This window comes from Anomaloglossus baeobatrachus, chromosome 3, assembly GCF_048569485.1.
Source record: "Anomaloglossus baeobatrachus isolate aAnoBae1 chromosome 3, aAnoBae1.hap1, whole genome shotgun sequence".
Classification (NCBI taxonomy): Eukaryota; Metazoa; Chordata; class Amphibia; order Anura; family Aromobatidae; genus Anomaloglossus; species Anomaloglossus baeobatrachus.
Genome location: NC_134355.1, coordinates 17,727,319 through 17,745,117, shown reverse-complemented (window position 1 = coordinate 17,745,117; position 17,799 = coordinate 17,727,319). Strand labels below are relative to the sequence as shown.

Below are 17,799 nucleotides of genomic sequence, written 5' to 3'. Positions count from 1 at the left end.
TGAGGAACATGATGAGTTTAAGGTGAATTTTTCAGTAGTATCAACCCTCCTATATGGGCATGTAGAGCACAAAACGTGAATTAACTGAGACCTCGATATCTGGGGACTGATGTCTTATCCCAGATAAATCCAGGGTTTTTCAAGATGTAAATGAGCAGTGAAGATCTCTGGGAGGACACAGATCTTTCGAAGAGCTTATTTTAAAGAAAACCTTTTATGCTGAGCTGGACACACTGTACTTGTGACTGTAGAGCTGGAAAAAACGTGTATATTTTTAATTGTGCCTCACTGTTGCAGACTTTATACTGGGGCGTGGACTTTCTCTGCCTGTGTGAGTTGTGTATTCAGCTCTGATCTCCTGGTCTAACCTCCTGCATGATTAGACAGTGCTGGGCAAAGAGCATAGATGACTCACGCCTTTCAGATACGGTCGCTGTGTGGCCGTTCCACATTGCAAACCATTGTATTAGCTCTGCCATATTGCTCTTCAGTCCTGCCCTCCAAACCCTCGCCCTGCGTATGTGGGCATCCTCTGATACCTGTCTGTATTGATCACTAGCTTCAAAAAGGTTCATGCAGCAGCGGACAGCCATGACCATACATATATGATATGTCTACGAGACTGTATAATACAAACTGTGAAGCGTTACTGCAGGGGTTTACTCCATGGTGTGCAAAAGAGTTTACTAGAAGCTTCATTACATCGATCTATAGAGGATCTGTAGAAATCTCACCTCATCCACCTGATGATCCCGGGGGACATCTTCCTTTTCTGTCCGATCCTGGAAATATAAAGGATGGCATTGTGTGGTCATCTGTCATTTCCATCTACACTGCAGAACTTTCATCCACATTTCATGTTAATTTCCAGACAAGAGGAAGCCTAACACAATCTAATATATAAAGCTGGGTGTGTGTGTGTGGTGTGTGTGGTGTGTGTGTGTGTGTGTGTATGTATGTCCGCTAATGGAATCCGCACCGTCGCATATACAATCACAAAATTTTGCATAGACGCCCCATGTGACTCAGGGAACGTCATAGACTATATTTTGACAAGAACATTTAACCCCGTGCTTTACAGTTATTTTCAAAAAAAAACTGCCTCCATTAAAGTGAATGGAGCTGTGAGATACAGGCTATTAATATGAGCTATGATTGGTTGCTATAGGAACAAAGGACAGTCATAGTATAAGAAGCTTATATGTGAGGTAATATGATGTTGGTGGAGAGACAGACACAGACTGAGAGACAGAAAGAGACAGACAGAGAAAGAGGCACACAGGGAAAGAGAAAGATAGGAAAAAAAGCCAAACAGACAGACAAAGACAGACAGACAAAGAGACAGATAGGGAAAGAGACAGACAGGGACAGAGACAGAGAGAGACAGACAGGGAAAGAGACAGAGAGACAGGCAAAGAGACAAACGGGGAAAGAGACAGTCCGGGGAAAAGAGACAGAACGGGGAAAGAGACAGACTGGGAAAAAAGACAGACCGGGGAAAGAGACAGTCCGAGGAAAGAGACAGACCGGGGAAAGAGACAGACCGGGGAAAGAGACAGACCGGGGAAAGAGACAGACCGGGGAAAGAGACAGACCAGGGAAAGAGACAGACGGGGAACGAGACGGAGACAGGCGGGGAAAGAGACGGAGACAGACGGGGAAAGCGACAGACCTGGAAAGATACAGGCCTGGAAAGAGACAGACCTGGAAAGAGACAGACCTGGAAAGAGACAGACCTGGAAAGAGACAGCCGGGGAAAGAGTCAGACGCGGAAAGAGTCAGATGCGGAAAGAGTCAGACGCGGAAAGAGTCAGACGCGGAAAGAGTCAGACGCGGAAAGAGTCAGACGCGGAAAGAGTCAGACGCGGAAAGAGTCAGACGCGGAAAGAGATTGAGACAGACAGATAGACATAGAGATAAAGAGAGATAGACACAGACAGACACACAGAGACAGACAGAAAGAGACTGGGAGAGAGACAGAGAGACAGTTACTATCCCGAGCAACGCCGGGTACTACAGCTAGTATTATATAAACCCAGAATACCAGGATGTGATGGAGCCTCCAGTACACGGCGGGCGGAGGGGATTAGTAGAAACTTCATTACATCAATCTATAGAGGATCTGTAGAAATCTCACCTCATCCACCTGATGATCCCGGGAGACATCTTCTTCCTTTATTGGCCGATCCTGGGAATATAGAGGACGGGGACATCTCTCCGGTGGATTTCTCTGACTGGATCCATCTGAAATAACGGCAGTGATGAATACATTGTCTGTATGTGATGAGCAGATAATGGGGAATCTAGACGACTCTCAGCCCTGTCCTCTCCTCTACAGCCCAGGACGCTCTCCTCTTACCCGGGGATGTGATGGACGGGGGATCCTCCATCATGACCTCCTTGTACAGATCCTTGTGTCCTTCTAGATACTCCCACTCCTCCATGGAGAAATAGACGGTGACGTCCTGACACCTCATAGGGACCTGACACACACAATGAGCCGTCATTAGCAGACCCCTCCCCCGGCAGCGATATTGTATAAGTCCCAGCATTCCCGGCAGCGCTCACCTCTCCGCTCAGCAGCTCAGTGATCCTGTGGGTCAGTTCTAGGATCTTCTGCTCATGTATCAGTGAATGACGTGGAGGCTCGGTGATGGCACTCGGGGTCCTGCTCCATCCTCCTGACACACGGGGGGTCACACCCCCCCCAGACGACGTCTTCACTACTGTGTGATCCTGTGTATGGGGAGACGCCGGTCACTACACAGAGGCTGAGAATCCTCCACCTTCCCCGTCATTTCCCTGCTTTATTCCTAGAGATCAGAGGGATGTGATGTGAAGCTCTCACCTCTCCAGTGATCCAGTAGATTATCTCCAGGGTGAGGTCTAATATCCGAGCCGCCATGTGCTCTCTGTCCTGCTCCATCCTCGGGGGCCGCTGATGGCAAGGACCAGCCTCTAGTAAAGGGAAAGAGTCCCGATCATAAGGAACCAAAAAAATAAAATAAAATAACATTGGTAATAACATCTTACATGAAAAAATAATAACTTACACTGGCCATGCTAAACTTTTTAACAGACAAAATCCCTTCTGGGGCGCCGCGTCTCACATCAGGAGGCCTGGTTTGCTTCTTCCCCTTATGCATATCAGCCCCCTGATGGTGCTATAACTGGTGGGATTGCAGGACGCAAGTGCTGCAAAGAGCAATCGAGGGAGGAAGCTACAAGCTGTGCAGAGGAAGGAGGGAGAGCAGAAGGCATGACAGTACACAAGCGGGGAAGGAACATACAGAGCGCTCAGAAGAAGCCAAGACATTGAGAAATGTGTATTAACATGGCTCATTTTGCGCTCCAAGCCTTGTATGTGATATGTCACAGCTCCCTACCATTCTAATGCCATGCTGCTGGACATGTTACATACAAGCTGTGAAGAAGCAGGTAGGGAGCACAGGGGGACAGGGAGGCAGAACAGGAGCCTCAACAATACAAAGAAACAAACACAAAGCAAATAATAAGGCTTGATCTGGTGGCTGGTCTGCATAACAAGTAAGAAACAAGCCACACACCCGGGTCCGTGACTTTTCATTTGAAAATAAATGGGGGAAGCACTCAGCATCTTCAAAGTGTCCATACAAAGTAGCAATATTGTGCTGTCAGTCATATATTGTGCTGTCAGTCATATATTGTGCTGTCAGTCATATATTGTGCTGTCAGTCATATATTGTGCTGTCAGTCATATATTGTGCTGTCAGTCATATATTGTGCTGTCAGTCATATATTGTGCTGTCAGTCATATATTGTGCTGTCAGTCATTCCCAAGGTGTAATGTGTTTCATCCATTCATTCAGTAGTTAGTATAGTGTACAGTGTTTGTTGTACTTTGCTGCCATCTACTGGCCATTGTTATAATATGTATATATTATACTAGAAGGTGGCCCGATTCTACGCCTCGGGTATTCTAGAATTTACGTATTGTGTAGTTAATGTATGATTTTTGTTATCTATATATATAATTGCCTTATTCTGTCTGTCTGTCTGTCTGTCATGCTCCAAAATTGTGTCCTTACGGTGACACAAAGCTGATTGGCCGCTGGGCTCGCCATGGCCCCGCCCCCCCACGGATTGGCCGCTCGCCCAGGCTGCGCCCCCACACGGATTGGCCAGCCGCTCGCCCAGGCTCCGCCCCCCCCACAGATTGGCCTCTCGCCCCGGCACCCTGCAGGCATTGGCAATTCGGCCACGCCACGCCCCGCCCCCCTCACGCAATGCACGCTAGCTCTGGCCCCGCCCCCCCCCGCGCATTCCCCGAACTGTCACGGAGGTGAGTACTGTACTCCCCCCCCTCCCCGCCCTCGCCCCCCCCCGCGCATTCCCCGAACTGACACGGCTGTCACGGAGGTGAGTACTGTACTCCCCCCCCCCGCCCGCCGCTCGCACGGGAGTGGTGTGGATACGTTGGTAACCATGCTAGCATGGTTACAAGCGCATCAAGGTCCTGCAGCGGCGGAAGATCCACACGCGCACACACACACACATACACACACATCAGATCACACTCACTCTCACACACACCTCACACACACCTCACACACACATCACATCGCATCCACACACTCACAGCATCCGGCGATATCGCTTGCTTCTCGGCCTCGATACTGTGCTGTTGTGACCTTCCAGGACCTGACGGAGGATCACATGGCCAGAAGCATGTGGTATCTCCGGATGTTGTGAGTATGAGCGCGTATGTGCGATATCGTCAGTGTCTGTGTGTGTGAGTGTATGCGATCGGGTGTGTGTGAGTGTATGCGATCGGGTGTGTGTGAGTGTATGCGATCGGGTGTGTGTGAGTGTATGCGATCGGGTGTGTGTGAGTGTATGCGATCGGGTGTGTGTGAGTGTATGCGATCGGGTGTGTGAGTGTCGGCAGAGGAGCACGGCATGCTGGAGGAGGCTGGGAGCAGAGAGGCTGATCTTGGGGAAGGCTGGGAGGGGGAGGCTGATGCTGGGGGAGGCTGGAAGGAGAGAGGCTGATGCTGGTGGAGGCAGATGCTTGGGGAGGCTGATGCTGGGGGAGACTGGGAGGGGAAGGCTGATGCTGAGGGAAGCTGGGAGGGGGAGGCTGGGAGGAAGGAGGCTGGGAGGAGAGAGGCTGATCCTGGGGAAGGCTGGGAAGGGGAGGCTGATGCTGAGGGAGGCTGGAAGGAGAGAGGCTGATGCTGGGGGAGGCTGGAAGGAGAGAGGCTGAGGCTGGGAGGAGAGAGGCTGATGCTGGGGAAGGCTGATGCTGAGGGAGGCTGGGAGGGGAAAGCTGATGCTGGGGAAGGCTGGGAGGACGGAGGCTGGGAGGAGAGAGGCTGATCCTGGGGAAGGCTGGGAGAGGGAGGCTGATGCTGGGGGAGGCTGGAAGGAGAGAGGCTGATGCTGGGGGAGGCTGGAAGAAGAGACGCTGATGCTGGGGGAGGCTGATGCTGGGGGAGGCTGGGAGGAGAGAGGCTGATGCTGGGGACAGAGAGGAGAGGCTGATGCTGGGAGGAGAGAGGCTGATGCTGGGAGGAGAGAGGCTGATGCTGGGGGAGGCTGGGAGGGGGAGGCTGATGCTGGGGGAGGCTGATGCTGGGGGAGGCTGGGACGAGGGAGGCTGATGCTGGTGGAGGCTGATGCTTGGGGAGGCTGATGCTGGGGGAGGCTGGAAGGAGAGAGGCTGATGCTGGTGGAGGCTGATGCTTGGGGAGGCTGATGCTGGGGGAGACTGGGAGGGGAAGGCTGATGCTGAGGGAGGCTGGGAGGGGGAGGCTGGGAGGAAGGAGGCTGGGAGGAGAGAGGCTGATCCTGGGGAAGGCTGGGAAGGGGAGGCTGATGCTGAGGGAGGCTGGAAGGAGAGAGGCTGATGCTGGGGGAGGCTGGAAGGAGAGAGGCTGAGGCTGGGAGGAGAGAGGCTGATGCTGGGGAAGGCTGATGCTGAGGGAGGCTGGGAGGGGAAAGCTGATGCTGGGGAAGGCTGGGAGGACGGAGGCTGGGAGGAGAGAGGCTGATCCTGGGGAAGGCTGGGAGAGGGAGGCTGATGCTGGGGGAGGCTGGTAGGAGAGAGGCTGAAGCTCGGGGGAGGCTGGAAGAAGAGACGCTGATGCTGGGGGAGGCTGATGCTGGGGGAGGCTGGGAGGAGAGAGGCTGATGCTGGGGAAGGCTGGGAGGAGAGAGGCTGATGCTGGGGACAGAGAGGAGAGGCTGATGCTGGGAGGAGAGAGGCTGATGCTGGGAGGAGAGAGGCTGATGCTGGGGGAGGCTGGGAGGGGGAGGCTGATGCTGGGGGAGGCTGATGCTGGGGGAGGCTGGGACGAGGGAGGCTGATGCTGGTGGAGGCTGATGCTTGGGGAGGCTGATGCTGGGGGAGGCTGGAAGGAGAGAGGCTGATGCTGGTGGAGGCTGATGCTTGGGGAGGCTGATGCTGGGGGAGACTGGGAGGGGAAGGCTGATGCTGAGGGAGGCTGGGAGGGGGAGGCTGGGAGGAAGGAGGCTGGGAGGAGAGAGGCTGATCCTGGGGAAGGCTGGGAAGGGGAGGCTGATGCTGAGGGAGGCTGGAAGGAGAGAGGCTGATGTTGGGGGAGGCTGGAAGGAGAGAGGCTGAGGCTGGGAGGAGAGAGGCTGATACTGAGGGAGGCTGGGAGGGGAAAGCTGATGCTGGGGAAGGCTGGGAGGACGGAGGCTGGGAGGAGAGAGGCTGATCCTGGGGAAGGCTGGGAGAGGGAGGCTGATGCTGGGGGAGGCTGAGGCTGGGAGGAGAGAGGCTGATGCTGGGGACAGAGAGGCTGATGCTGGGAGGAGAGAGGCTGATGCTGGGAGGAGAGAGGCTGATGCTGGGAGGAGAGAGGCTGATGCTGGGGGCAGAGAGGCTGATGCTGGTGCAGCATGGGGGATGGTGCACGATGGGGGGTGCGCAGCATGGGGGATGGAGCACGATGAGGAGTGCGCAGCATGGGGGATGGAGCACGTTTGGGAGTGCGCAGCATGGCGGATGGACCCCGTTTGGGAGTGCGCAGCATGGCGGATGGAGCACGTTTGGGAGTGCGCAGCATGGCGGATGGAGCATGTTTGGAAGTGCGCAGCATGGCGGATGGAGCACGTTTGGGAGTGCGCAGCATGGCAGATGGAGCACGTTTGGGAGTGCGCAGCATGGCGGATGGAGCACGTTTGGGAGTGCGCAGCATGGCGGATGGAGCACGTTTGGGAGTGCGCAGCATGGCAGATGGAGCACGTTTGGGAGTGCGCAGCATGGCGGATGGAGCACGTTGGGGAGTGCGCAGCATGGCGGATGGAGCACGATGGGGGGTGCGCAGCATGGCGGATGGAGCACGATGGGAGGTGCACACCTCCCCCAACACACACAACACACCACACACACACTGGGAACCACAAACACCGCCCTACACAGACACCCACACACACAGACAACGCTGCACACACACAACACCCAACACACAAACACCGCGGCATACATAAATATACGCACATACCGCACAACACACACATTGCACAAAACATACCTCCCCCAAAACACACCACACCCACACAAACCGCGCAACACACACACAACGCTACAGACACACAGCGCTCCACAAACAACGCAACACACGCAACACACACACAACACCGCTCTCACCCCCCGCCACACCCAGACAACACCCAGAACATGTACAGCTCCTACACAAACACTTGGTAACTACACACAACAACATCTCTATATATATACTAGAAGGTGGCCGGATTCTACGCATCGGGTATTCTAGAATTTACGTATTGTGTAGTTAATGTATGATTTTTGTTATATATATATATATATAGAGATGTTGTTGTGTGTAGTTACCAAGTGTTTGTGTAGGAGCTGTACATGTTCTGGGTGTTGTCTGGGTGTGGCGGGGGGTGAGAGCGGTGTTGTGTGTGTGTTGCGTGTGTTGCGTTGTTTGTGGAGCGCTGTGTGTCTGTAGCGTTGTGTGTGTGTGTTGCGCGGTTTGTGTGGGTGTGGTGTGTTTTGGGGGGAGGTATGTTTTGTGCAATGTGTGTGTTGTGCGGTATGTGCGTATATTTATGTATGCCGCGGTGTTTGTGTGTTGGGTGTTGTGTGTGTGCAGCGTTGTCTGTGTGTGTGGGTGTCTGTGTAGGGCGGTGTTTGTGGTTCCCAGTGTGTGTGTGGTGTGTTGTGTGTGTTGGGGGAGGTGTGCACCTCCCATCGTGCTCCATCCGCCATGCTGCGCACCCATCGTGCTCCATCCGCCATGCTGCGCACTCCCCAACGTGCTCCATCCGCCATGCTGCGCACTCCCAAACGTGCTCCATCTGCCATGCTGCGCACTCCCAAACGTGCTCCATCCGCCATGCTGCGCACTCCCAAACGTGCTCCATCCGCCATGCTGCGCACTCCCAAACATGCTCAATCCGCCATGCTGCGCACTCCCAAACGTGCTCCATCTGCCATGCTGCGCACTCCCAAACGTGGTCCATCCGCCATGCTGCGCACTCCCAAACGGGCTCCATCCCCCATGCTGCGCACTCCTCATCGTGCTCCATCCCCCATGCTGCGCACCCCCCATCGTGCACCATCCCCCATGCTGCACCAGCATCAGCCTCTCTGCCCCCAGCATCAGCCTCTCTCCTCCCAGCATCAGCCTCTCTCCTCCCAGCATCAGCCTCTCTCCTCCCAGCATCAGCCTCTCTGTCCCCAGCATCAGCCTCTCTCCTCCCAGCCTCAGCCTCCCCCAGCATCAGCCTCCCTCTCCCAGCCTTCCCCAGGATCAGCCTCTCTCCTCCCAGCCTCCGTCCTCCCAGCCTTCCCCAGCATCAGCTTTCCCCTCCCAGCCTCCCTCAGCATCAGCCTCTCTCCTCCCAGCCTCAGCCTCTCTCCTTCCAGCCTCCCCCAGCATCAGCCTCTCTCCTTCCAGCCTCCGTCAGCATCAGCCTCCCCTTCCCAGCCTTCCCCAGGATCAGCCTCTCTCCTCCCAGCCTCCTTCCTCCCAGCCTCCCCCTCCCAGCCTCCCTCAGCATCAGCCTTCCCCTCCCAGTCTCCCCCAGCATCAGCCTCCCCAAGCATCAGCCTCCACCAGCATCAGCCTCTCTCCTTCCAGCCTCCCCCAGCATCAGCCTCCCCAAGCATCAGCCTCCACCGGCATCAGCCTCCCTCGTCCCAGCCTCCCCCAGCATCAGCCTCCCCCAGCATCAGCCTCCCCCTCCCAGCCTCCCCCAGCATCAGCCTCTCTCCTCCCAGCATCAGCCTCTCTCCTCCCAGCATCAACCTCTCCTCTCTGTCCCCAGGATCAGCCTCTCTCCTCCCAGCCTTCCCCAGCATCAGCCTCTCTCCTCCCAGCCTCCCCCAGCATCAGCCTCCCCCAGCATCAGCGTCTCTTCTTCCAGCCTCCCCCAGCATCAGCCTCTCTCCTTCCAGCCTCCCCCAGCATCAGCCTCCCTCTCCCAGCCTTCCCCAGGATCAGCCTCTCTCCTCCCAGCCTCCGTCCTCCCAGCCTTCCCCAGCATCAGCTTTCCGCTCCCAGCCTCCCTCAGCATCAGCCTTCCCCAGCATCAGCCTCTCTCCTCCCAGCCTCAGCCTCTCTCCTTCCAGCCTCCCGCAGCATCAGCCTCTCTCCTTCCAGCCTCCCTCAGCATCAGCCTCCCCTTCCCAGCCTTCCCCAGGATCAGCCTCTCTCCTCCCAGCCTCCTTCCTCCCAGCCTCCCCCTCCCAGCCTCCTTCAGCATCAGCCTTCCCCTCCCAGTCTCCCCCAGCATCAGCCTCCCCCTCCCAGCCTTCCCCAAGATCAGCCTCTCTGCTCCCAGCCTCCTCCAGCACGCCGTGCTCCTCTGCCGACACTCACACACCCGATCGCATACACTCACACACACCCGATCGCATACACTCACACACACCCGATCGCATACACTCACACACACCCAATCGCATACACTCACACACACAGAGACTGACGATATCGCACATACGCGCTCACACTCACAACATCCGGAGATACCACATGCTTCTGGCCATGTGATCCTCCGTCAGGTCCTGGAAGGTCACAACAGCACAGTATCGAGGCCGAGAAGCAAGCGATATCGCCGGATGCTGTGAGTGTGTGGATGCGATGTGATGTGTGTGTGAGGTGTGTGTGAGGTGTGTGTGAGAGTGAGTGTGATCTGATGTGTGTGTATGTATGTGTGTGTGCGTGTGGATCTTCCGCCGCTGCAGGACCTTGATGCGCTTGTAACCATGCTAGCATGGTTACCAACGTATCCACACCACTCCCGTGCGAGCGGGGGACGGGGGGGGGGGAGTACAGTACTCACTTCCGTGACAGCCGTGTCAGTTCGGGGAATGCGCGGGGGGGGGGGAGGGGGGGGAGGGGGGGGGGGAGTACAGTACTCACCTCCGTGACAGTTCGGGGAATGCGCGGGGGGGCGGGGCCAGAGCTAGCGTGCATTGCGTGAGGGGGGCGGGGCGTGGCGTGGCCGAATTGCCAATGCCTGCAGGGTGCCGGGGCGAGATGCCAATCTGTGGGGGGGGCGGAGCCTGGGCGAGCGGCTGGCCAATCCGTGTGGGGGCGCAGCCTGGGCAAGCGGCCAATCCGTGGGGGGCGGGGCCATGGCGAGCCCAGCGGCCAATCAGCTTTGTGTCACCGTAAGGACACAATTTTGGAGCATGACAGACAGACAGACAGACAGACAGACAAAATTTGGCAATTATATATATAGATAAACACCGCTAGTGATGGGTGATCAGAGTACAGAGCCCCCGAGCATGGTAGTGCCCGCTCATCACTAGTTACCAGTACTGAGCACCCGAGCATGGTATTGCCCGCTCATCACTAGTTACCAGTACTGAGCACCCGAGCATGGTATTGCCCGCTCATCACTAGTTACGAGTACTGAGCACCTGAGCATGGTAGTGCCCGCCCATCACTAGTTACGAGTACTGAGTACCCGAGCATTGTAGTGCCCACTCATCACTAGTTACGAGTACTGAGCACCCGAGCATGGTAGTGCCCGCCCATCACTAGTTACGAGTACTGAGTACCCGAGCATGGTATTTCCCGCTCATCACTAGTTACGAGTACTGAGCACCCGAGCATGGTAGTGCCCGCTCATCACTAGTTACGAGTACTGAGCACCCGAGCATGGTATTGCCCGCTCATCACTAGTTACGAGTACTGAGCACCCGAGCATGGTAGTGCCCGCTCATCACTAGTTACGAGTACTGAGTACCCGAGCATGGTAGTGCCCGCTCATCACTAGTTACGAGTACTGAGTACCCGAGCATGGTAGTGCTCGCTCATCACTGGTTACCAGTACTGAGCACCCGAGCATGGTAGTGCCCGCTCATCACTAGTTACCAGTACTGAGCACCCGAGCATGGTAGTGCCCGCTCATCACTAGTTACCAGTACTGAGCACCCGAGCATGGTAGTGCCCGCTCATCACTAGTTACCAGTACTGAGCACCCGAGCATGGTAATACCCGCTCATCACTAGTTACGAGTACTGAGCACCCAAGCATGGTAGTGCCCGCTCATCACTAGTTACCAGTACTGAGCACCCGAGCATGGTAGTGCCCGCTCATCACTAGTTACCAGTACTGAGCACCCGAGCATGGTAGTGCCCGCTCATCACTAGTTACCAGTACTGAGCACCCGAGCATGGTAATGCCCGCTCATCACTAGTTACGAGTACTGAGCACCCAAGCATGGTAGTGACCGCTCATCACTAGTTACGAGTACTGAGCACCCAAGCATGGTAGTGCCCGCTCATCACTAGTTACGAGTACTGAGCACCCAAGCATGGTAGTGCCCGCTCATCACTAGTTACCAGTACTGAGCACCCGAGCATGGTAGTGCCCGCTCATCACTAGTTACCAGTACTGAGCATCCGAGCATGGTAGTGCCCACTCATCACTAGTTACCAGTACTGAGCACCCGAGCATGGTAGTGCCCACTCATCACTAGTTACCAGTACTGACCACCTGAGCATGGTAGTGCCCGCTCATCACTAGTTACCAGTACTGAGCACCCGAGCATGGTAGTGCCCACTCATCACTAGTTACCAGTACTGAGCACCCGAGCATGGTAGTGCCCACTCATCACTAGTTACCAGTACAGAGCACCCGTGCATGGTAGTGCCCGCTCATCACTAGTTATAAGTACTGAGCACCTGAGCATGGTAGTGCCCGCTCATCCATAGTTATAAGTACTGAGCACCCGAGCATGGTAGTGCCCGCTCAACACTAGTTACCAGTACAGAGCACCCGAGCATGGTAGTGCCCGCTCATCACTAGTTACCAGTACTAAGCACCCGAGCATGGTAGTGCCCGCTCATCACTAGTTACCAGTACTGAGTACCCGAGCATGGTAGTGCCCGCTCCTCACTAGTTACCAGTACTGAGCACCTGAGCATGGTAGTGCCCGCTCATCACTAGTTACCAGTACTGAGCACCCGAGCATGGTAGTGCCTGCTCATCACTAGTTACGAGTACTGAGCACCCAAGCATGGTAGTGCCCGCTCATCACTAGTTACCAGTACTGAGCACCCGAGCATGGTAGTGCCCACTCATCACTAGTTACCAGTACTGAGCACCCGAGCATGGTAATGCCCGCTCATCACTAGTTACGAGTACTGAGCACCCAAGCATGGTAGTGCCCGCTCATCACTAGTTACCAGTACTGAGCACCCGAGCATTGTAGTGCCCGCTCATCACTAGTTACCAGCACTGAGCATCTGAGCATGGTAGTGCCCACTCATCACTAGTTACCAGTACTGAGCACCGAGCATGGTAGTGCCCGCTCATCACTAGTTACCAGTACTGAGCACCCGAGCATGGTAGTGCCCGCTCATCACTAGTTACCAGTACAGAGCACCCGTGCATGGTAGTGCCCGCTCATCACTAGTTATAAGTACTGAGCACCCGAGCATGGTAGTGCCCGCTCATCACTAGTTACCAGTACAGAGCACCCAAGCATGGTAGTGCCCGCTCATCACTAGTTACCAGTACTAAGCACCCGAGCATGGTAGTGCCCGCTCATCACTAGTTACCAGTACTGAGTACCCGAGCATGGTAGTGCCCGCTCCTCACTAGTTACCAGTACTGAGCACCTGAGCATGGTAGTGCCCGCTCATCACTAGTTACCAGTACTGAGTACCCGAGCATGGTAGTGCCCACTCATCACTAGTTACCAGTACTGAGCACCCGAGCATGGTAGTGTCCACTCATCACTAGTTACCAGTACTGAGCACCCCGAGCATGGTAGTGCCTGCTCATCACTAGTTACCAGTACTGAGCCCCCGAGCATGGTAGTGCCCACTCATCACTAGTTACCAGTACTGAGCCCCCGAGCATGGTAGTGCCCGCTCATCACTAGTTACCAGTACTGAGCACCCGAGCATGGTAGTGCCCGCTCATCACTAGTTACCAGTACTGAGCCCCCGAGCATGGTAGTGCCCGCTCATCACTAGTTACCAGTACTGAGCACCCGAGCATGGTAGTGCCCGCTCATCACTAGTTACCAGTACTGAGCACCCGAGCATGGTAGTGCCCGCTCATCACTAGTTACCAGTACTCAGCACCCGAGCATGGGTAGTGCCCGCTCATCACTAGTTACCAGTACTGAGCACCTGAGCATGGTAGTGCCCGCTCATCACTAGTTACCAGTACTGAGCACCCGAGCATGGTAGTGCCCGCTCATCACTAGTTACCAGTACTGAGCACCTGAGCATGGTAGTGCCCGCTCATCACTAGTTACGAGTACTGAGCACCCGAGCATGGTAGTGCCCGCTCATCACTAGTTACCAGTACTGAGCACCTGAGCATGGTAGTGCCCGCTCATCACTAGTTACCAGTACTGAGCACCTGAGCATGGTAGTGCCCGCTCATCACTAGTTACCAGTACTGAGCACCCGAGCATGGTAGTGGCCCCGCTCATCACTAGTTACCAGTACTGAGCACCTGAGCATGGTAGTGCCCGCTCATCACTAGTTACGAGTACTGAGCACCCGAGCATGGTAGTGCCTGCTCATCACTAGTTACCAGTACTGAGCACCCGAGCATGATAGTGCCCACTCATCACTAGTTACCAGTACTGAGCCCCCCGAGCATGGTAGTGCCCGCTCATCACTAGTTACCAGTACTGAGCACCCGAGCATGGTAGTGCCCGCTCATCACTAGTTACCATTACTGAGCCCCCGAGCATGGTAGTGCCCGCTCATCACTAGTTACCAGTACTGAGCACCCGAGCATGGTAGTGCCCGCTCATCACTAGTTACCAATACTGAGCACCCGAGCATGGTAGTGCCTGCTCATCACTAGTTACCAGTACTGAGCACCCGAGCATGGTAGTGCCCGCTCATCACTAGTTACCAGTACTGAGCACCCGAGCATGGTAGTGCCCGCTCATCACTAGTTACCAGTACTGAGCACCTGAGCATGGTAGTGCCCGCTCATCACTAGTTACCAGTACTGAGCACCCGAGCATGGTAGTGCCCGCTCATCACTAGTTACCAGTACTGAGCACCTGAGCATGGTAGTGCCCGCTCATCACTAGTTACGAGTACTGAGCACCCGAGCATGGTAGTGCCCGCTCATCACTAGTTATCAGTACTGAGCCCCCGAGCATGGTAGTGCCCGCTCATCACTAGTTATCAGTACTGAGCCCCCGAGCATGGTAGTGCCCGCTCATCACTAGTTATCAGTACTGAGCCCCCGAGCATGGTAGTGCCCGCTCATCACTAGTTATCAGTACTGAGCCCCCGAGCATGGTAGTGCTCCGCTCATCACTAGTTATCAGTACTGAGCCCCCGAGCATGGTAGTGCCCGCTCATCACTAGTTACCAGTACTGAGCCCCCGAGCATGGCAGTGCTCGCTCATCACTAGTTACCAGTACTGAGCACCCAGGCATGGTAGTGCCCACTCATCACTAGTTACCAGTACTGAGCACCCGAGCATGGTAGTGCCCGCTCATCACTAGTTACCAGTACTGAGCACCTGAGCATAGTAGTGCCCGCTCATCACTAGTTACCAGTACTGAGCACCTGAGCATGGTAGTGCCCTATCATCACTAGTCACCAGTACTGAGCACCCGAGCATGGTAGTGCCCGCTCATCACTAGTTACCAGTACTGAGCACCCGAGCATGGTATTGCCCGCTCATCACTAGTTACCAGTACTGAGCACCCGAGCATGGTAGTGCCCACTCATCACTAGTTACCAGTACTGAGCACCCGAGCATGGCAGTGCCCGCTCATCACTAGTTACCAGTACTGAGCACCCGAGCATGGTAGTGCCCGCTCATCACTAGTTTACCAGTACTGAGTACCCGAGCATGGTAGTGCCCCGCTCATCACTAGTTACCAGTACTGAGCACCCGAGCATGGTAGTGCCCGCTCATCACTAGTTACCAGTACTGAGCACCCGAGCATGGTAGTGCCCGCTCATCACTAGTTACCAGTACTGAGTACCCGAGCATGGTAGTGCCCGCTCATCACTAATATTGGCATTTGCTGATCACTTCTCAGCACATTGTGGGTTATGTCCTGCAGGATCTGGTGTGCCGGGGCATATAGGAACCTGCACTGTGAAGTCTGGGCTCCATGGCGCCCCCTATAGAGACAGCACTGCCTGCAGTTACACAGTGTGAGATAACCCCGCCTACAAGTCACACCTACCTGGTGCAGTCCCCTGCTCTGCAAATGGCACCTCCTGGTGGACACAGGACCTGCGGTGATGTCACAGTCATGTGATCTGTAGCATGGCTGGGATTGGTAGACTGCAATCTACCACACATTGCGCGGCACTAGATTGCTGAGGGGTTTAGCTGCGATTTGGCCAGGAAAAGCTTGTCCTCTTCCTCGGCCATTATTTTTCATGGGGCTCTATACCTATCACTGCAGCCTGGGTCTCTGGGATACCGCGCCTGAGGAAGAGCCCTGAGGAGTCTCAGAAGCTGCTATTATTACCATCTTTTCAGTTAGCCAATAAAATGTATCACGCTCCGAGAGCCGAGCCCCTCAGACGTCCCGCCTCGCTGCCCCCCTCAGACGTCCCGCCTCGCTGCCCCCCGACGCTTCGGTGTCTCGGGCCGGACACATTGGCCCCGAATCATCAGTTTTCTCCAGAATTCTGATGTAAGACTGTCTAAAATGTCTCAATATTGCTGCGCAGCTCGTAGTCTTCCAGTTTTGGCGTTTTTACGCCATTTCTATTAACATTTTGGAAAGTGTGAGGCGCTCAGCTGAGGGGGGCGACAGCAAGAGCAGCCGACAAGGTCTATCATCATTTATGCTGCAAAAGTGGCAGAAATTACGGCAGAAACGTCCGTCAGTCCGTGAATAGAGGACCTGTCGTGTGGTGGCGCCCGACAGCCAGAAGATGCACCAAATTCAAAACATACCACACTTTTTGGCATGAATTTGACACTCTTAGGCAATGTTCATATGCTGCGTTTTTACTGCTTGTTTTCTGTGACAAAACTTGATTTCTTGGCAGTAAGAAAGCCGTTTTTTTTTGTCGGGGGGGGGGGGGGGGTTTGGTGCATTTTTGCTGTGTCATTTGTCTACAGTACATCTTTAGGCCTCTTTCACACGTACGTGCCTCCGGTACGTGTTTTTCAGTTTTCTCACGTACCAGAGACACGTACACACGTAGACCTAGGTATTCCTATGGTTTTGGACACACGTAAGTATTTGCGCACGGAACGTATGTCCGTTCCATACTTATGTGTGTCCGTGTGTTTCTCACGCCGACATGTCCGTTTTCTCTCCAGCATCACGTGTGTCACACGGAATACAAACGTGTCACACGTAAGGCAAACGGACCACACGGATGTGTTCCGTGTGACACGCACCGGAGAGAAGACATGTGTCTGTGAGAACAAAAACCAAAACTTTACTCACCTTCTCCAGCCCTGCTGTCTCTGCCGCTGCTGTCACTTGCTGCCGACCGCCGCGCATTATGCTAATTGCATATTCACTTCACTGCGGCCGTAAGCAGCAGCAGCGGGGAGTCGGCAGGACCGGAGACCGAAGATCATGACCACGGACAGCGACGCCAGGGACAGGTGAGTAGAAAGTTCCCATTCTCCGTGTGTTATCACGGATAACACACGGAGAACACACGTAGCCCATAAACACGGCACACCGAGGGCAATACGCACCTTTGACACGTCCGTGAAAATGTGCGTGATTTTCACGGACATGTAAAAGAGGCCTTAAAGGGAACCTGTCACCAGATTTGGGGACTATAAGCTGCGGCCACCACCACTGGGCTCTTATATACAGCCTTCTAACATACTGTATATAACAGCCCAGGCCACTGTGTAGAATATAAAAAATACTGCTCTGGGCAGATCACAGTGCGCCTGCACAGGACCTCAATGCCGGCACATGTGCATGACATAGTACGCATCATGCACACCTATAGTGCCCCACGGGGCAGGTGTTTTGGACCTACTCGTAGCCGGTCCGGGGGTGCAGATCCTCTACGTCGTCGCGGGGTGGTTTGGCTCGGTTCCATTGCCCTGAGGCGTACAGGAAGGGAAAGATGGCGGTGGACAGGAGGCAGGATCACGGACTGTGACAGTTTATCAGCTCTCTTTTAAGTTATGTGCATGTGACGCCCTGGACTATCAGGTCGTCACAGGGTATTGTGCAATCTGCCCTTCTGCACTGTATCCACATCCTCCTTGGTTATGGGTTCCTGGTTTTCGGTGTTGCTAAGAAAGTACCAGTCAAAACCCTAGGAACACTCTACACCACACACACCAGACACACCATTGGGGGGCCTG

General features: G+C 55.0%; 1 protein-coding gene across 1 annotated transcript in view; it reads right to left on the bottom strand.

The window, feature by feature from the left end:
• Positions 1-2,390, bottom strand: part of LOC142297142 (uncharacterized) — a 17,558-nt gene extending 15,168 nt beyond the window's left edge. Inside the window, exons 1-3 of the mRNA XM_075341418.1 lie at positions 2,360-2,390; positions 2,138-2,274; positions 735-782 (exon numbers count right to left, since the gene is read on the bottom strand). Coding sequence (XP_075197533.1) covers positions 735-782; positions 2,138-2,274; positions 2,360-2,390 — 216 coding nt within the window. The remainder of the gene's footprint in view (positions 1-734; positions 783-2,137; positions 2,275-2,359) is intronic.
• Positions 2,391-17,799: the final 15,409 nt, after the last annotated feature.